Source organism: Littorina saxatilis, unplaced genomic scaffold (assembly GCF_037325665.1).
Source record: "Littorina saxatilis isolate snail1 unplaced genomic scaffold, US_GU_Lsax_2.0 scaffold_526, whole genome shotgun sequence".
In the NCBI taxonomy this organism is placed as follows: domain Eukaryota; kingdom Metazoa; phylum Mollusca; class Gastropoda; order Littorinimorpha; family Littorinidae; genus Littorina; species Littorina saxatilis.
The window spans coordinates 2726-22500 of NW_027127459.1; the positions used below are offsets into that span (position 1 = coordinate 2726).

The 19775-nt window shown below is 41.0% G+C and overlaps 4 protein-coding genes across 4 annotated transcripts; 2 read left to right on the forward strand and 2 right to left on the reverse strand.

Annotated features, from left to right (window-relative positions):
• The first annotated feature begins 3157 nt into the window (after positions 1-3157).
• LOC138955913 (uncharacterized) lies at positions 3158-5337 on the forward strand. Its single transcript, XM_070327418.1, has 2 exons — positions 3158-3470; positions 3827-5337. The coding sequence occupies exons 1-2, from the start codon at positions 3317-3319 to the stop codon at positions 4546-4548; spliced, it is 876 nt and encodes a 291-aa protein (XP_070183519.1). The 5' UTR covers positions 3158-3316; the 3' UTR covers positions 4549-5337.
• A 2501-nt stretch (positions 5338-7838) lies between these two features.
• LOC138955909 (coatomer subunit beta-like) lies at positions 7839-11064 on the reverse strand. The gene is made up of 4 exons (XM_070327415.1): positions 11011-11064; positions 9333-9432; positions 8498-8727; positions 7839-8012 (listed from the first exon to the last, which is right to left on the reverse strand). Exons 1-4 carry the CDS (start codon positions 11020-11022, stop codon positions 7839-7841), a joined length of 516 nt encoding a protein of 171 aa, XP_070183516.1. The 5' UTR covers positions 11023-11064.
• A 936-nt stretch (positions 11065-12000) lies between these two features.
• LOC138955911 (uncharacterized) lies at positions 12001-16010 on the forward strand. The gene is made up of 2 exons (XM_070327416.1): positions 12001-12180; positions 12720-16010. Exons 1-2 carry the CDS (start codon positions 12062-12064, stop codon positions 14686-14688), a joined length of 2088 nt encoding a protein of 695 aa, XP_070183517.1. The 5' UTR covers positions 12001-12061; the 3' UTR covers positions 14689-16010.
• A 137-nt stretch (positions 16011-16147) lies between these two features.
• LOC138955912 (uncharacterized) lies at positions 16148-19741 on the reverse strand. The gene is made up of 2 exons (XM_070327417.1): positions 19577-19741; positions 16148-19086 (listed from the first exon to the last, which is right to left on the reverse strand). The coding sequence occupies exon 2, from the start codon at positions 18473-18475 to the stop codon at positions 17138-17140; it is 1338 nt and encodes a 445-aa protein (XP_070183518.1). The 5' UTR covers positions 18476-19086; positions 19577-19741; the 3' UTR covers positions 16148-17137.
• Positions 19742-19775: the final 34 nt, after the last annotated feature.

Sequence of the window (19775 nt, forward strand, 5' to 3'; positions counted from 1 at the left end):
CATTGCGGTCAATGCGCATGCGCCAATCTTGGACTTACAAAATGCGACCCTTTGACCGATCGAACCATGGGTTAGGGTTCGGGTTAGGATTAGGGTTAGGATTAGGGTAAGGGTTAGGGTTAGGTTGTTCACAACCTGATTAATCTCCCCATGTTAGCGCATGCGCATTGACCGCAATGAGAAGGATTGTTCAGGCAGAGTTTTCAGTTCGTGACACCGGCCTTGAATACTTGGCAGTCATATCACTACATGTCATTGCATGGTTTCTACTATATGGAAAGGAGCTGAGTTTTTAAACTGGGATGACGTTTTTAAACAATTATCCGAGTACAGTGCCGCGGAACTGTTAATCGGTGTCACACCAGTTAACACTTCAGCAGCCATTTTGGAATTCGCGCATGCGCAGACCGTTTTTTTAGTGGTTTTTTTCCCGGTTGATTTGAACGCGTATATTCAGTCTGCAGAAAGTGCAATTTTGTAGTCTTGCGGCCCTGAAGTTGCTTTTGAGTGTCCAAAGAAAGAGTGTAAAATGTTGCTGATAATCATGCATGTACAAAAATAAAGCGCGTCAACAATCTGCGCTGGTGAGAGCAATAGCCGCGCTCTGGGAATCGCTGCGCTGCACAACGCGCCGCGCTCTGTGAATCGCTTGCCCTATTTTTAGGGGCCGACCCTATAACTTTTTATTACATTTGTCAACAAAAAAACTAAAAAAAAACAGTGCAGAAAACGCAATGAAAGCAAAAGCGCTCGAGTCGCACACTTATTTCCCTGTCAAAGTAGGTTTAATTTGTACACATTAGAAAAAAAAGTTTAACAAAAAAAAAGTGATTGCCTACCTTCCTACCCTATTTTTTTTGGCTATGTTACCTTAACCACACCTATTTATTTTTTTTGGCCCTACAATTTAATTAAATCAGAAATGAAATCTGTTTCTTGTTCTTTTGATTATGCACTTTTATGAAACCAAATAAGCCAAGTGCTGCAATAGTTTGTCATTTACTAAAACTAAAAGTGATTTACAGACAACCATGAGATAACACTTTTTTTCTTCTTTTTTTGCCCTTTCAGTTCGAGCATACATACATGTTACAAGTTACATTCGTTCACATTTTCAGCCAACCAGCCTCAAGATGAAGGAAAAACTTCACAAGTTTGGCAGAGCTACACAACGCTTCTGGAACAGCAAGATTCTAAGACGACACCCCGCAGCACAGAGGTGTGAGATTCAGCTTCAAGGGTTTGGGGACGGTGTTGAGCGACTGATTCTCATCATCAACTGTCACAAAGGGCATGGGGCAGAAACTCTTCACGTCTACATGCCGTCAGTGGCGTCACTGTTTGAATCCGACAGAGTGGTGCTGCCCAAGTTTCTGCTTCCGAACAGTTCAGGGGAGCGGATGACTGTAAGTGCCTACGGCATAGCAGTTCAGAACAACGACCAGCTGCCCATCTTCAGCGAGGTGGTCATCAGTGGAGTGTGCACGATTTACTCAGGTATGCATTTGTTTTATAAAGACTTCCTTTGCCTGGAAAATGTATGCAAGCTCATTTCACATTTTCAGTTAAAATCAGTATGTCAATTTTATTTTTACGATGCTACTGTGTTTAAAAGAAACCTGCAAAAACAAACAAAACACAGTGAAACATGCTTCTTTTCACACAACTTGTAATTAGTTTTCACAGTGTAGTGTTTTACATTTCGGCTGCAAAGTGTTGCTAATGCTGAATACACGAATCACATTTTGTTTAGTTTTTTTAAAACCTTGTAATACTAATTCAGTAATTGTTAGTAACTTTGTTGTAATGGTTTTCAAAACATATCCGCAGGAAACCTACTGCTGTTAAGATTAAAAACTGTTGTCATCATTTTCACGAGTTTACATTCACAAACACCTGGGAAATAAATCTCATGTTCCCCATGCAGTAAATCGAGGTGGTGAATGGGTTTGAGCTTTCAGGTTTAACGTGGATTGTCAAAGTAAAAGCCAATCAGGCTGATAGTTTGATGTGTGGAACCATCGCGGCTTTGGATTTGTGTTTCCGAGGACAACGATTGTAAGCATTCACTCTCAAAGACCCAATCAATGTTGATAATTACCGCGGCGACTCATGGTCAATTTGCAACTTATCTCTGTAATCGCAAAATCCACAACGAAAAGTCATAAACACTTATAAGAAAAGAAATATGCTCAACACTTACTGAACTCACAGTATGATCGCAGCTCTGTACATTTTCAGACTGGAAGAAAAGCGTCAACAAGCTACGTTTGACGTCACATACAAGGTTGACGTGTTATCTCGAGCTACTGTGACTGTGCTTTGTGGCCCGGAGTTGGATTCTAAAAATTCGTCTCCCTGTGGGTTATTGTGCATTTTGTTGCACAACCAAAATGATGACAAAAACGATGTTTGGTGGTTTGTCGTCAGACCAGCATTTTGTTGTTGGTCCTCGGGGAGCATAACGCCTTTTGTCTCATATTTATCAACTTCGGCCTTGGTCGATAAAGATGAAACAAAAGACGATATGGTCCCCTTGGTCTTGGACCAACAAAAAAGCTGGTCTGTCAACAAGCCACCAAACATCTTATAATGTTCTGAATACTGTTTTCCCTGTATAATCAAGTGTAAAGACATTTAACGAACATGACTGAGTGAAATATTTGGCTGAGTCAGTGAGTGAAATACTTGCTTTGTCTTATTTTCCACTTTTCTTTATTTCCTTTTCCTTGTCTTTTCAGGTTCTACACTGATGACAGGGCAAGTAGAACTGCAGCCACACAGGCCTTGCCATTCCCTCACTGGTCACAGCAAGGCTAAGCAGGTAAAGTCCAGTATGGTATCAATTGATTCACTATCAGCAATAGTGTTAATAATGACTGCAAAATACATGTCAACATCTATACATGTACACAGTAAGCATTGCATTTAGCCTGTGTTCATTTTGTCAGAAAAAAAGCAAACTTTTTAATGGTGGCATTACTGTGTTCATTTTGTAGACTGTATTCAGAATGGTTCAATTCAGAATTCAATATTATCGAAGCATGTTCTGTATTATATCGTGATGTCAGGGAGTAGATCTATGTATTCTAAACATAAAAGCGTCTTAACAGCTCACTTTATTCAAAAACGTTTTGCAACCAAATCTCAACTTGTTCTGTCTTCTTTCCTTCTCCAGAGTAGTGGCAGCAGTGTTAACACATCTTACAGCGGCAACAACAGCTACAGTCTCTCCACTCTACCCACACCTGTGGCCAGACACTTCACGGAGCTGTGCGTTCTTCAGACGGCAAACCCATTCCACGAATACTTTGCGATGTCTTCTTCATCCTGCGACCATCCAGCCACCTTCACTGCTCAGCTCGCGCCAGGAAATTATCATGCTGTCTGCAGTTACCGGCTGACCAACGGCCCTGTTGCGGGTACCTTCCCCGTTGACTCGGCTACACCGGCTGCTTTCTTCACAGCTTGTAAGTGTTCTTTACTTTTTCCTAACATGCTTCCTGGGATGTAATCAGTGAGACAAGATGGTTGTTAGGCAATAGACACAATCTGATGTCTTATTTAAAATGTTTCAGATGAATGAGAATCTCTCTGCAGCTAGCCAAGACAACTAGCTTTCCAAGCAGAAGTGAGCTTTAGTGATTACGCACCTATCAGTATCTATACTTGGAGCTCTTACTTACATTTCCTTCTGACAATTCCGGTTCATGTTCTTGTGTGAAATCATTAAATGGCCACTTGATCTTAAGTACAAGCTCACAAATAAATATGAAAAGTGCAAGAAAAGCAGAACCTAAAACGAGTTGTCAATATTTCCTTCCAGACACAGACAAGGTTGGTGTGGCAGACGACCTTAAGGTTGCAGCGGCCATGGAAGTGCAGGTCTCAAGGAAGGGTCCTTTGCTTCTTCGGTCCCTGCCTCTCCTGAAACTTCCTGGCTTCAACCTGGAGGCCCTGATGACCACTCTCCGCACTGGACAGAACTACACAGCCACTAACTCACAGTCAGCAGCCGGTGATGTGGACACCCCCGACAAGGCTCTACACATCTGTGCCTGGGACATGGTTGCAACACAGCAAACCCACAAGAAAACTACACAAGCCAACAATTTGCTTGTTGAGAGCATGATGGAGATGTCCGGCAGTTCAAGCTCTCAACCACCAACGACCACAAACCCGAGGTTATCAACAGGCAACCTGGAGTACGTCCTGCTGCCACCCCTCTCAGTCTTCAACATGGGCGTGAGTCTCTACTTCGCTAACTCCTGGAGCTACTACGACAAGCACTATGTCACCCTGGTGCTTTGCAAGAAAGGGTCCCCGTGCCAACAGGTGTGCAAGAGAAACTTTCACAAGTTGGATCCCTACAACAACCCCTTCTTGTTCCGCAAGAGATACTTTGACCCTGAGCCAGGCGTGGCAGTGTATGCATCAGGGAATGTCAATGTTGAAGTTGTCTACTCAAACAGTGACACTATTCAACAACTGATTTCCTCCTGCTCTGAAAATGTCTACTTCTCCAAGGTGCAAGTAGGAGGTGTTTAAGTCTGGATGACAGAAGGCAGAATACAGCACTGTAGCCCTACATTTAACTTGATGAAAAGAATGGCCTATTACAGTGCATGAAGTGTGAAATCAAGACATGATTATGTACAGCCTCTGCCAGTTGTTATCAAGAAATGTTTGCACTTATGCAGGGCCTAGCATTGGAAAAAGTGAGTTCAGCTTACAATGCTAGGCCCTGCTTATGTTCTGGTATTGCCAGGGTTAAGGGTTTGGAGCATGTGGTTGTGAATTGCAAGTTTTTGAAATTCTCCCTCTCAATCTTTCTCACTTATCATCCTACCTCTCTGTGTATCTCTTTCACTCCATATTTGTCATGGTGAGAGGGAATGTAGATGTGTAAATTATGAGCAATGTTTTGAGTAATATATTATCATTTACTTGTTAGTGTTACTAATATTATCAGTAAATTTATTCGGTGGTATACTCTGAAAATGTGCTGTTGACAACCAAAAGGTATGAAATTGTACCAGATTAATTTCATCATGATCCATAATTGTACAGAATTATATTTTATACAGATATATATATACAGTAAGGAGTAACATGTCTACATTTTTCTTGATAACTTTAGTACTTATCTATGTATTATTTAATATTGTTAGACTGGACATGCAGGTAAACATTTACTGATTTAGCTTTACAATGTACAAAGATGTATTCTTTAAATCTAGAGGCCTGGAGAGGAGAGGTGCAGGTTTTGAGTCAGTTATCTATGTTACTGAAGTTGAATAATTGGAATTCTTTCTGAATAAAAGTTGTTCAGTTCAGGTGATGGCAATGAGTTCTTTTGAAAGTTTGCAAGATTTTTTCCTTATGATAGTTGAATTTGCAGCAATACAAATTTACAATACATAATGCATTTTGTCGTCATTTTCACGAGTTTTCATTCACAAACACCTGGGAAATAAATCTCATGGTCCCCATGCAATAAACCGAGGTGGTGAATGGGTTTGAGCTTTCAGGTGAAACGTGGATTGTCAAAGTAAAAGCCAATCAGGCTGATTGTTTGATGTGTGGAACCATCGCGGCTTTGGATTTGTGTTTCCGAGGACAACGATTGTAAGCATTCACTCTCAAAGACCCAATCAATGTTGATAATTACCGCGGCGACTCATGGTCAATTTGCAACTTATCTCTGTAATCGCAAAATCCACAACGAAAAGTCATAAACACTTAAAAAGAAAAGAAATATGCTCAACACTTACTGAACTCGCACGTATGATCGCAGCTCTGTACATTTTCAGACTGGAAGAAAAGCGTCAACAAGCTACGTTTGACGTCACATACAAGGTTGACGTGTTATCTCGAGCTACTGTGACGATGCTTTGTGGCCCGGAGTTGGATTCTAAAAATTCGTCTCCCTGTGGGTTATTGTGCATTTTGTTGCACAACCAAAATGATGACAAAAACGATGTTTGGTGGCTTGTTGTCAGACCAGCATTTTGTTGTTGGTCCTTTGGGGAGCATATCGCCTTTTGTCTCATATTTATCAACCGCGGCCTTCGGCCTTGGTCGATACAGATGAAACAAAAGACGATATGGTCCCCTTGGACCAACAAAAAAGCTGGTCTGTCAACAAGCCACCAAACATCTTATAGTGTACATTTGACCATCACTTGTTCAGACAAATTAACACATGTTCTTCTTTACTGCTGGTCACAGAAGGTGGGAGTCAAATAGATAAAACAGCTTAAAGCTTATTCAAATCTGGTTATTTATGTTCCACATACATCCTTATACACACAGGTAAAACAAAAGTTGTTTATTCATCCAGCTCAAAGTAGGGTGACCAGGGTGGGGTGCTAATTCTACTTTGTGCAATTCTTAACACCAAGAACTGATTAATTTCAAGATACACATTGAATAATGATCATTAGGAGTAATCAAGCAGAATTTCATGAAGGTCCATTACATTGGTGGGAGATACAGCTTAAAAAACGTGACACCGAAACGTGCGTCACACTGAAAGAACAACTTTTCTCTGCGAAAGCAAACAAACACTAAGTCTTGGGAATGAGAACCAACATTTATTGTAATTCAATCAAGCTGGGTTTAGAATGTAACAGATTCTGTGATATTTTAGATTATCGGTGTTAATCTCAGTTGAACACCGGAAATTTGCTTATTGAACACCTGCTGGCAAAGTGCATTGATACAGCTTCAACTAGTCTAGGTTATACGTGACTGTGAGGGTAATTTTCAAGTAGGACTAGGAAACATAGAAGGCTGGAAAACACAGAGACACTTATTCATGCGAAGAGATGACCTCTTCTGGATAATTGGATTGATGGATTTAGTCAGCAAACAAGCCAGTCGCCCACACCAGGTTTACAGACACACACAAAAAGCAGACATAAACCAACAGATAAATATAGATTACACAATGCTCTATTTATAACTCACGTTGGGAATCCCGAGAGACTTTCTTTGTTTAGTGGGGCCACTTACGGGGGTCGAGGCTTGCCGAGACTCCCTCAGTGCCCCACTAAACAAAGAAAGTGTTCCTAGCGTTGGTTTTCGGTCATTTGACTGACAAAAGCTCCAAAATGACCGGCATGTTTCGGGCTCAACTGGTCAATTGTCCGACAAAATTGAGCTTGAGCCGGTCTGTGACAGACAGTTACATGACCACGTCGGTCAATAGCAAAATCAATCTTAAATTTGAAATGAAATTCTTATTCAAAACTGTCCAACTCATCCCGAACATCGATCGACCGTGCGTCATCCTCATGTCTTGCAAAAAAAAGTTAAAAACTGACCCAAAGCATCGACAGCTTACGTTTTTTAGCACCTCATGGAGCAGTGCAGCAGTATGTGAACAAAACAGGTGAGGGAGGGGGTTGTGAGAATGAGACAGAGAACGCGGCAACCGATGAAATGAAAGTAGATTCAGAGAGTGGGGCCGACCGTGGGTTCGTACAAGACTGGCTTCGCCAGTTCCCATGGCTTCGGTTTGACGCAAGCAAAAACAAAATGTTCTGCAAAGTCAATGTACAAAGCTAATCAATACCAAATATTCAAGATTTGTATAATTTCTTAAGCAGCATATATATACGTGTTATTAGTAAGTTTAAACAATAGGAGAAAATTATAATTAGCAACAAATATGATATAGTTTAAACTATTTTTTTTTTGCATCAGCTGGTCAAATGACCAGTGTTTTCTTGGAGAGGTGGTTATTTGACCAGCAAAGCCAAATTTCTAGGAACACCCCTGCTTTACATTCACCAAACACACATGTATTGCCCATATCTCTCTCACATGGGTGCTTACCTATAGATAGTGTAGATGGCCAGCACAGCATTTCGTCGGACGTAAGAGTGACGGTGTTCCAAGCACTGTCGGATGGAGGGCATGAGCGGCTCGACCAGTTCCGGCTCTTTCAGCTTGCAAAGGAAACGCAGAGTGGATCCACGGATAAACTCGTTGGGATGCTGCAGATCCTACACACGCACACAAAAAAGTCACCAAAAAAACTTAATTGCTGACTCAACTCACTCAACTCAAGGACTCGAAATGTTTCTGTCCATATATAAAAACAAGGAAAAATGCCATGCGACATGCTGCAACAATATCAAAAGAAAGCAGGCGGGAAAATTAATGCCAGCAATGTTTTTCATGCCACAAAAAAAAGTTTAAAATGCATGACAAAAGCCTGCATGCATGTTTATTTTCCACAAAACACTTGCATAATTTGGTGAAGTTCTAAAATGACCAAACTTTCCTTTTCTAGGCATAACAGAAATTAAACCTATTGTGAAAGAATACTGACTCTTATTATAACAGAAGCACAAGTATGCACTCGTCCACAACCCCATACAAAGTTATTTCTGCAGTTCGTCTATTAGAAAATAGAACTGCATGTTATGACAGAGGTATTTCCAAGATCGTCCATTAATTAACCACACACACAAATCAGCCGTCTCACCTTCCTGTAAGCATCACAGACAAGGATCATCTCCTGCATGAGCTTGCCGTCAGGGTGGTACTTGGGCACCACCTCCCAGAAAACCAGCAGCAGCTTCTTGACCATGTGGTCCTGCATGGGCATAACGAAGCGGATAACGGTCATCAGTAGTGAGCTCATCTTCTCCCCGTTCAGGATCATCTGGATCACCTTCTTCAGCGCATCGATCTTGGTACGATTGTCGCCCTTTTCTGGAAAAGATTTGGGAAAGAGAGAAAAGTTGTAAGATGTCTGCAAGGTTTACACTTGTTATAGCAGTACAGCATGCTAGGTCAGTAGGTGTTTTGTAAACCTGTATAACCAAAAGGCAAGAGCCATAATACATTTAATATTTAATAATAATAATTAGAGTTAATATAGTATTAGTGGGAACCACGAAGAATTGTGCTCTCTGCGCTATATTTGTATTGAAATTTGATTGTAAAGCAGTCATTTGGTCACAGCAATTGGTAAAACTAGGTTGTAATGACAAATTTGAAGCTAAACATAGACACAAAACCCTCTTGATTGCGGTCCAAAAATGTTAGGACGGACTGCCTGACAATTGTTTTCCCCGGTATTTTTACACAAACACATTTAAAATACCTGATAAACAAAGGGAAGTAAGCACTCTAAATTATGTATACGACATGCAACAGAGTAAGTGAGAGTTGTGCAGAACCTATCTCCTTGCATCTGAAATGAATAAGCGACTTTCATCCTCAAATCTTAAAATATCACCTTATGATCTTAAAAATCTTCTCTGTCTTAATTGTTTAAGATTGAGATATATGAGAAAAATTGTAAAAAGTCTTACCAAGATCCGTGCGAAGCTGTAGTTCTGTTGGCTGCTCGAAGTCATTGCTTGTGTTGATCAGTGTGTAGCATGGCTGTTCCGCCATAGACGCCATCTTGTCCTGGAAGGTATAAATAAAGAAGGTAGTTAAAGAATTTCTAGTAAATGGGAGAATGGTGATGATGAGAATGATATGGTATTGTTGGCATGCGATGATATACCTGTCAACATATGCTTATGATGGATGCCTTTTGGAATCGGCAGTCAGCAAAATACCTGTAAAACGCTCTTCAAATCGCTAAAAACTGCATTTATTTTGGCAGAGGTGCCTGAACTTGTTCACAGTGGGGGAGAGGTAAAGCCAAGGACTAATGCCTTTGTGTATTAACCACGTAAGTGTACACATGGTGGCCGACATTTGTTCGTGCCACAGAATTGAATGTTTGAAGTAGTGACGAGAAAGAAGAAGTCACATACTGTACTATTTCCTGTAACGTCCTATATCATCCTTTGTTTCTGCAAACCACATAAGCTAGTTATTTGCCCATACAAATAAACAAAACCGATGACTACACATGTTTATGACTGTAACTGTAAGCTTGAGTGTAGATTCATATGATTACTTTAAGTTTAATACTTTTTTTCTTTCTCAAACTGACTGCAACAGTGCAAGTGCAACAGAACTAGATTTTGGCTTTTAAAAGTATGTAGTCATATAGGCAGCCCAGAAAGTAAAACAAGTCGCGTAAGGCGAAAATACAATATTTAGTCAAGTAGCTGCCATTTTTCAGCAAGACCGTATACTCGTAGCATCGTCAGTCCACCGCTCATGGCAAAGGCAGTGAAATTGACAAGAAGAGCGGGGTAGTAGTTGCGCTAAGAAGGATAGCACGCTTTTCTGTACCTCTCTTTGTTTTAACTTTCTGAGCGTGTTTTTAATCCAAACATATCATATCTATATGTTTTTGGAATCAGGAACCGACAAGGAATAAGATGAAAGTGTTTTTAAATTGATTTGGACAATTTAATTTTGATAATAATTTGTATATATTTAATTTTCAGAGCTTGTTTTTAATCCGAATATAACATATTTATATGTTTTTGGAATCAGCAAATGATGGAGAATAAGATAAACGTAAATTTGGATCGTTTTATAAATTTTTATTTTTTTGTACAATTTTCAGATTTTTAATGACCAAAGTCATTAATTAATTTTTAAGCCACCAAGCTGAAATGCAATACCGAACCCCGGGCTTCGTCGAAGATTACTTGACCAAAATTTCAACCAATTTGGTTGAAAAATGAGGGCGTGACAGTGCCGCCTCAACTTTCACGAAAAGCCGGATATGACGTCATCAAAGACATTTATCAAAAAAATGAAAAAAATGTATGGGGATTTCATACCCAGGAACTCTCATGTCAAATTTCATAAAGATCGGTCCAGTAGTTTAGTCTGAATCGCTCTACACACACACACACACGCACACACGCACACATGCACACACACGCACATACACCACGACCCTCGTTTCGATTCCCCCTCGATGTTAAAATATTTAGTCAAAACTTGACTAAATATAAAAAAAATGGTGCACTAGCCTAAAAATATATATGTCCGCTACAGTTAGTAGTAGTAGTACACACAGACAGACAGGATACAGAGTCAGATATATAGCAGACAGAAACACAGGCGTAATACCTCAGCTGGCATTTTTCACACAGTTAGTAATAATGGTAATGGTTCCTGTGATCTAGAGAAGAAAAAAAAACCAAGAGGAAATGTTAACATGAGTGCACAGGTTATTTACTTCTGGTCTGTTGCAACATCAATTTCAATAAAGTGATAATTTTTCTTTGCTTATAAAAAATACTTAGTTGATTGACAGACCTTTTTGATTTTCTTTAAAGTCAGTCGTAAGTGAAAGAGAATTTTCAACTAATTTGAAAATCGCAGCACACTGACATATCATAACGAATAATTTTGATTTCATATGACCAATAGGCCGTTTGGCAATATTGTGCAGATTTCTGGCTAAAAACTCTAGTACTGTACTGTAGGTGTACCTTGTAGAACTAGAAGTTGTACTTTGTAGCAAAGTATTATCTGCCTCAACAGTCATGTACCACAGTTAAGAATGAACTATATTATAACAAGTGTTAGTGAATAATTTGTTGTTGTTGCGGTCACTGAAACATTTATTCAGTTCAAAATCGTAGGAAACGTGTAGAAGGGTCACACACGATTTGATTAAAAATGTCAGAATCAGAGAATGTCGAAACACACACTTGCGTTCTGTCGAGCACTAGGTCGTATCAAACGTGAAAATGTGATATTGACTACGTTAAGACATATATATGTGACTTCTCGTACCTTTTTCGCGAGTGAAGATCACGATGAGCAAATGAATCTGCTGTAAAGTCAGAAAAACGATCGTGTTGTGGCTAGCCGGTGACGTCTGCTGGCCAATCCAACGTGGCTGTATTTCCGGTACGACCAGTGCAATACAGTGGAGTGGCCTCCCTTTCATCGTCTGCACTCCTAGTGTGTGTGTGTGTGTGTGTGTGTGTAAGAATGAGAGAGAGAGAGAGAGAGAGAGAGAGAGAGAGAGTGGGAGAGTATGCGTGTACGTGTTTGTGTTTTGCCGTGTGATTAGACGATTTCACAGTTCCGAAACTCGCGCATGCGCATTCGAAACCTCCGCCGCGTACGAGTAAAGCGCCGACCTCTTCATTGCACAGTTGATCACACCATGGATTTGAGCGACATTTCTCTGCAGAAACTACGACTCTGGAGCGTTGATGCGCTTAAATACTTCCTTAGTGTCCGAAAACTAAGCGTTGATGGCGATTTTGATGAACTTGTTGCGAGGTGAGTGAACATTTAAGGTTGTTTTTCTACGTTCTTGACATGAGTTTTGCAGGTGCCACTTCAGTGAGTGTCGATCGTGGCATACTCATGATACTCATGGTCTTTTGCTAGATATATCTGTGCGTCTCACTTTTCTCCTGTTTTCAACAAACAATAGTTTAAATATTTACAATGAGTAAAAGTATTTTTGCATCTAGATGCCAAAATTATAGCTCATGCGATGTATGAAAAGACCCTGCCAACCTGCCCTCACTCACTGTTGTGGTGTCTAGATCAGACTGATCAGTGCATCTATGACTCTGTTTCCTACTTCTTTTTCTCAACTACAGTAACAGTAGAGGATGAAATAAACTTGTGTTTTTTTTAACACCATTGTAATCAACTGTTCATGAGATTTCTCGTTCGTGTGGGTGTTATGTTGTGTTGGATATGAGTTAACTTAAAACTGTGGTTTGGTTAAACAGAGATTTGATCTGCCTGTGTGTACACTGTTCTAAGAGTAAAACATAAAATTGAATAAATATATTTTTCTGTCGCAGGAGCTGGGCTGCCTTTGAATCGGACACCCCAGTTGACGATGAAGCTGAGCAGAGAGAGAGGCGGCTTCTTGGCGAATACAAGAGCAAGCTGACTGTTGACGGTGAGACTTATCCGGATCCTGCTACCTTTGATGATGGGTGGCTGTCTGAAGAAACTGGCAGGTTTTCCTGGCCCAGCTTGTATATCAGCGACATTTCTGACTATTTGAAGAAGACTGCAGCAAACCAGATCGACCTGATACACCGTCTTCTCAATAACTACAAGGAAGGCAAGGCATACAGGTACTTTACTTGTGAGTGGGTACGTGAGATAATGTACCACCCAGTGAGGAAGACGGCATCACTCTGTATTTTGAAGGCTGCAGTGTATCCTTCAATGAGTATCCGGAACAAACCCTACAGAGTCTGGGTGATGATAACCAAGAAAAATGAAACTTCTGCAGGTGGCGAGATCAAGACGGCCCACTGCACCTGTGCTGCTGGCATGCTAGGTTCCTGCAATCATATTGCAGGGCTCTTGTTCCGGGTAGAGGCTGCAGTGAAATGTGGAGCCACAGACCTCAGAGGAACTGAAAATTTGTGTACCTGGGTTGCCCCAAGCGGATCAGTTGCAAGAAAACCTGGCAAGTGGCGAGATAATCATGTTGCCAAGGATGTGTACGGGCAGAAAACTTCCAGGGAACGCAAAGAAGAAGCAAGGCGTTTGCGGAAGGATTTTCAGCCTTTCTACGCTGAGGACAGAGAGAAACTGTTAGACTCTGGGGCAATGGCTCAGAAACTGGAAAATTTCTTTGAAAAAGAGGCCGCTGACAGCGTCTTCATTTTGACAAGGAAAAAGCAGAAGCCAGCACAACCGCAAAACCCCATCTTGCCTGCAACTGTCCTTTCCCTTGCTGACTCGTGTTCCACTACAGAGGAGCTACTGGAAGCCATGACCCTGACAGAAGAGGAAATATCTGCTGTGGAGAGAGCCACGAGGGCACAAAGTGATTGTGCCGAATGGAAGTCTCAGAGACAGGGACGTATAACGTCATCCATATTTTACAACATTCACACCAAGTCTGAGACTTTGAAAAAGGCCAACACAAATGGGAAAGACAAGTCAACATGGCTTATGGACAAAATCATGGGACGAGGAAGTACACCACTCACTGTGGCAATGAAACATGGACTATCCCTGGAGCCTGCAGCAAAACAAAGTTACATTCAACAGACGAGCAAGAAGCACAAAAAATGGTCTGCCTGTGACAGTGGCATTGTGATTGATGCCAATTATCCGTTCCTGGCTTCAAGTCCAGACCTCGTTACCAGCTGTGATTGCTGCGGTGAGGGGTTGTGCGAAATCAAGTGCCCCGAGTCGATAAAGCATGAAAAACCTACAGTCGGCAACATTCCCTACTTGGAGGAAGTCGTCGACGGTCAGATTCGTCTGAAGAAGGCGCATCAGTATTATGGACAAATTCAAGGACAGATGGCCCTGACCAGACGACCCGCCTGCGACCTTTTTGTCTACTCAGAGCATGGGAGCTTGATTGTTCCCATTCTGTTCGATGAGGAATTCTGGCTGCGAATGCTTGCGAATCTGGAATGGTTTTGGGGGAACCAGGTCGCTGCTGAACTGTTGAGAAAAACTCCAGTGCAAAATGCTCCTGCGACTGCCAGTGCATCGTGCAGCCATTCCCCAAAGCGACCAAGTTCCCCACCTCTTCTCTTGCCAGACATCCCTCCCCCAAAGCGCAAGCGATTAGTTATGCAAAAATCAAAAGTGGCCAAAAAAGTTGCAGTGATCAAGATTTACCGTTGTGGTGTATGTATGTCAGACATTGCCGAAGAACCAGCATCCTTTTGTGACTTTTCCATAAAGTGTGATTCCTGTCCAGAATGGTTCCACCAACACTGTGTTGGTTTTGTGGAGGGTTCTGAACCAGGGGATGATGACTGCTGGATTTGTATGAAATGTGTGGTTTGAGCATGAGCGTTCTTTTCAATACATGTTTTATGTCAATTTCACTCGCAAGCCTAAATCAGAGCAGAACTTGTAAATAGCCATGTACATAATTATGATTTGAAATTGTCTTTTGTTTTTCATGCTTATTTTTGAGTGCTGTGTCTCTGTTGTTGCCGTGTCATCTTCATGGGATTTATACTTAGGATATAAGTGTGCATCAGTTGTTAATTGCGAAAGAATGTGTACGAGTGCGCCTTGAGGTGAAATATGTGCACGTTATAAATTCTTGTAATATTATTATTTGTGTGTGCTGAATGTTCCTTTGTTTTTGTGTAATTTCTTGTGACTAAGTTGAATAATGCAGAAGTGCAAGGTTTTTTTTCTTCAGTTTTGCATAGTGTGCATGGGTTGTGTGTGAATGGAATAAATGTTGCAGAGCTTGTTTTGTTAATTATGTCTTATGTAAGGCCTAAAAAAAATAGGTGTGGTTACGGTAACCCGACCTACCCTATTTTTAGGGGCCGACCATATAACTTTTTATTTCATTTGTCAAAACAAAAAAAATGAGTGCAGAAAACGCAATGAAAGCAAAAGCGCCCGAGTCGCACACTTATTTCCCTGTCAAGTAGGTTTAATTTGTACACATTAGAAAAAAAAGTTTAAAAAAACTTGCCTACCTTCCTACCCTATTTTTTTGGGCTATGTTACCGTAACCACACCTATTTTTGGGGGGGCCTAAGTCTACTAGTACTGGCGCTTCAACTTCATGAGGCAGACCCATGCCGTTCAAAAGAACAGATTTTTTGTACAACTACAAGTGTTTTTGACCGATGCTGTCCAACATATTGTTGTCATGGAATTATTGCCTAAGGGGGTAAAAACCACTGTGTTGTTATACAAATGATCAGTATTGGCCTACTGCTGAAAACCTGTCTGTGCTTTTGTGAACAAGAATTTTTAGAAACAATTGACAAGTGGCTCTATCCCATCTTCCCCCTGTCGCCAAAGAAAGAAAGAAAACTGGTCTTAAACAAGTTACGCCAAAATTCCATGGCAAGACGATATATATGTATCTTATTAAATGAATGAGAAAAGTTGACAAACACAGAAATAACTCTTTGTTTGTGCAGCCTGCCAGCTTTTCAACATAATTGATGAGCAAGAAGCAATGCCATGTATAACGATGGTTTTGTCTAAATTCAATACATATTTTTCTTATTAAATTAATGCAACAATTTGATGTGTGAAGAGTGTGCCTGCTTTTCATAAGACTATTAAGAGTAAGTCATGTGCTAAATGGATGAAATGTATGAATGTGACAAGTTGAATAACACAGAATTGTGAGCCACCATATTTGTTTATCAATTTGAACTGTGTGCATGGTCTGTGTGTGAACTGTGAGAAAAGTGACCCTAAAAATAAGATTTGGACTGCATCTCACATCCATTTGATCAACTCTCATACACACACTCAGACATAATTAGACATTGCAAAAGACTTTGGAACAAATCACAAGATTTATTGCATAGGTCACAATAATACTTACACAACACATTATCCATAGTTAAGTTATGGTATTGGTAAAGATCCAACTTGTAACCCCACAAAAGCATCTATCTGGCAGTGGTATCAATTTGCACAACACACAATCCTGGTATGTCGGATAAAATAAGACTAGTGAATCAAATCACTTCTGGTCGAACAAATTAAAACATGAAATGCAAATAAAAACTCCAGCTAGTATTCATAACCTCAACAAACTGAACTATTTGTGAAAACACACCTTTCTTCGGCTTTATGAAAACTATGTGCACGAAGAAGTCTAGCCATTGCCAAATAGAAACCCACCAAATCAAAACACAAACATACAGTGGAACCCCCCTTAAGACTCCCTCCTTTTTTCCTGTTCATATCCTCTGTAAAATTACCCCCACTGTTTAAGACTCCCTTCTTTTTAAGACTTGGTTTCCTCAGATCTGTTTAGGTCTTAAAAGGGGGGTTCCACTGTACACAAATCTTACCAAAAAAATAATTCTGTGAAGATGCATGTCCTGAGTTTTTTTTATAAGAAATGTATCCAAAATTTACAAACAACAATGTTCTAGTGTTCATAATTCACACTCTACTAAGCAAGTAAAAACAAATCCTAGTTAATTATGTATAATGGTCACAACCATCTTTACACTCTCTGACCATGTTGCAGTTTGTACAGTTGTAGCAGAGTACTGTCAAACATTTTCACCATGCTGGAGTGGAAAAGTACATTCATCATATCTTTTGGTAACCACAAACCGATTTCATTGCAACACGGTACACCCCCTTTTCAATGATAGAATGAAACACAAATGCGCATATTGGCGGTTTGAATTGAATCACTGGGCAGTCTGACAGCATTTCTGAGTCATGTCCATATAATACTTATAAAATACAAGTACAACCATCTGCTTCATTCATAGCAACTGCCCATATTCTACTGCACATAAATAGGTCGCTGCAAATTGCACAATGCAGCACACACTATCACAGCCTCATCCACAAGATCAGCAGCAGCCAAGCTCATTTCGTTCTTCAGGAACTTGAAGCATTTCAAGCGCCTAATAACTTGTTCTACAAGGATTCTCAGGTTTGCAACTTTTTTTGTTTTTTGCACTAGAACTTTAGACATTTGTGACTGGCCCCGTCGTCCTGGTGGTATAATCAGCCCAAGCGATTGCTGTGCACATTCTGTTGCAATGCTGAAACCTTTGTCAGCCATCACACACGTGTGTGGATCAAGTTGTTCAAGAAAACCACAATCCTTGGTCAGTTCAGTGTCTGATATTCGCCCCTCATACACCGCCGAAACATAACAAATGTAACTGTTGGGGCATACAGCCACAAGGATTTTCAAAGTGTTGTGATGTTTGTAATCGCTCCAGGTTGCAGCCTGGGTTGCCAAATCTTGAGGTGTTTCGATGAAAATTTCAGTGCAATCAATGATTGCAACAAGGTTCGTCAGGTCTCTTCCCCTGTAGCGCACTGGCTTGGTTGCGAGAACAGTCTCCACATCAGGTATCTGCACCATATGGCAGAGAGTTGCAGAAAGCGCCTTCATCCAGCTTGTAAACACTTTTGATGCCAGGCTTACCGAAATGGCAAATCTGTCCGCCAGGTCTTGGAGGTCAAGGCCTAGTCTGAGTCTCATCAGCACTAAGACAAGCTCGTCGATGCTACGGAGAAAGCGTTTGGGGCCAAACTTTGATGGAGTTTTACGGAACACTCGCTTTCTTTTAACACTTGCCTGGCCCTGATGCCGTCTCACAACGAAGTCTTTCACAAAGTCGTGAATCAACTGTACAAGAGCTATGCTCCGGACACCAGTATAGTACTTGACATTCTTTGCTGTCAGCAAATCACGGAAAATATTTGGCTGGCTTTTTGCATGTTTACCTTTCACTAGCACTCGACACTTTTTGGAGTTGCTTCTTTCAGGCTTGGGTGGAAGGGGTGAAGCTGCACTTGCTCTTTCTTGGGTAGTCTGGCGCAGGGCTTCAAGCTCCTTTCTCAGCTGTGAGCACTGCACGTGAAGCGCAAGGATGTCTTGTGTCAGTCTGCGGACTTGTCGAAAGAGCTGGGTTGCCACCGTCATCAGGACAAAGATGGCCAGCAGCAAACCGTTGATGCTGAGGGACCCTCCTTGTGTTGCCTGGACCTCGATGACTGGGTCTGCTGTCTCCATGGGCTCCGGTGTACCGCCTGGGGCTGGTTCTGGGGCTGGTTCCGGCACTTCCCGTCTGGCCCGCTTTGACAAAGGCGCGGAGTCGTGCATCAGCACTCTGGCAACCTTTAAAACATAAAATTGCAAATCATACTTAGCCACAATAACATAAAACAAGTGGCATGAAGCGAAATTACCACATCTAGTCAATCTGTTGAACTCGCAGTGACTTAAATTGAATGCATCGCATCCTTTACTTGACCAGGTAATATGACATCATAAAAGACATTAATAGAAAATATATATATCATATAAAACCAACAAATGGGGATATCGTTCTCAGGAACTCTGTGGTAAAGTTTATTGAGGATTGGTCCACTAGTTTGCCGCAAAAATATTACATCCCAAGATGTCTGATGAACTATGCACTCCGGTTGGCCCCGTCTTAAATTTTAAAAAAAAGAACGACCATCAAAACAGAAACTTAAAATGGTTTGCAACGTAACTAACTGACCTTTTTTTTAAAGTCCGGAAATCCAAGAAGTTCTGTTGAGAAGGGGTGCCTGTCGGTCGGTCGCCCATCCACAAAATGTTTGGAGCAGATTTTCTGATCCTTGGAGGGTGAAAGAAGCCTTTTGCTTGCTGGATGAATCCTGTTGATGAGTATCTTCCATTTGTCACGGCTGCTTGGATTGGTCTTGCGTGTTGGAATGGAATACAACCTGGAAGAACACAGTTAGGAATAACATGAAATTCAAATGAAAGAAAACATTATGAAAATGAGGCCACATATCAAAGCAAAGTGTACGCTCTGCACCTTCCTCTTGTACTTTTTGACTTGTCAGTGTCACATGGGCAGATCAGCTGCAAATTATCCAAATACGTAATTATTGTCTATCGCCAGTACAACTATCTTTACAATACCGGGATGTTCGTGCTTTATTTCACCAGTCAGTTTGTATGACTGTGATCATGACACTTCAAGACTGTGACAGACAGCGAGTTAAGTCAGTTACCTACTCTCACTCACTGACTGCAGTGACTCAGCTGCGAAAAGGGGACACTACAGGCATATTTCACTTAAAACCTTTGTTGTGAGACAACAAAATTAAAAATAAGTCCTAACAAAACAGGTAAATACTATTGTTAAAACTTATATGAAACAAATCAATAGCTCAAAAACGAACATTTTAGGAAAGAAAGTAAACATACCTGAAGGGTGCCGAGCACTCGCACTCGCTCTGCAAAACGTCATGAACTGCGCACGTTGTGGTCTTCCACTTCTTCAAACGGTACATGCCATTACTGCATTCATTAACTGCACAATGGTACGCCATTGATTTCGCCTCGAACGTCAAAATACATGTACTAGGATGAAATAAGTTGAACAATGTCGCAAGTGCATACTCCA

What these genes read in the sequence shown, in the direction of transcription:
- LOC138955913 (XM_070327418.1), top strand. Translation starts at nt 3,317, where the DNA reads ATGTCTTCTTCATCCTGCGACCATCCAGCCACCTTCACTGCTCAGCTC. An exon ending in GGCTGCTTTCTTCACAGCTT is followed by an intron (nt 3,471 to 3,826) that starts GTAAGTGTTCTT and finishes ATTTCCTTCCAG; the next exon opens with ACACAGACAAGGTTGGTGTG.
- LOC138955909 (XM_070327415.1), bottom strand. An exon ending in ACAGCTTCGCACGGATCTTG is followed by an intron (nt 8,728 to 9,332) that starts GTAAGACTTTTT and finishes AATCTTTTCCAG; the next exon opens with AAAAGGGCGACAATCGTACC. An exon ending in TCTGTGATGCTTACAGGAAG is followed by an intron (nt 8,013 to 8,497) that starts GTGAGACGGCTG and finishes GTGCGTGTGTAG; the next exon opens with GATCTGCAGCATCCCAACGA.
- LOC138955911 (XM_070327416.1), top strand. Translation starts at nt 12,062, where the DNA reads ATGGATTTGAGCGACATTTCTCTGCAGAAACTACGACTCTGGAGCGTT. An exon ending in TTTGATGAACTTGTTGCGAG is followed by an intron (nt 12,181 to 12,719) that starts GTGAGTGAACAT and finishes TTTCTGTCGCAG; the next exon opens with GAGCTGGGCTGCCTTTGAAT.
- LOC138955912 (XM_070327417.1), bottom strand. Translation starts at nt 18,475, where the DNA reads ATGCACGACTCCGCGCCTTTGTCAAAGCGGGCCAGACGGGAAGTGCCG.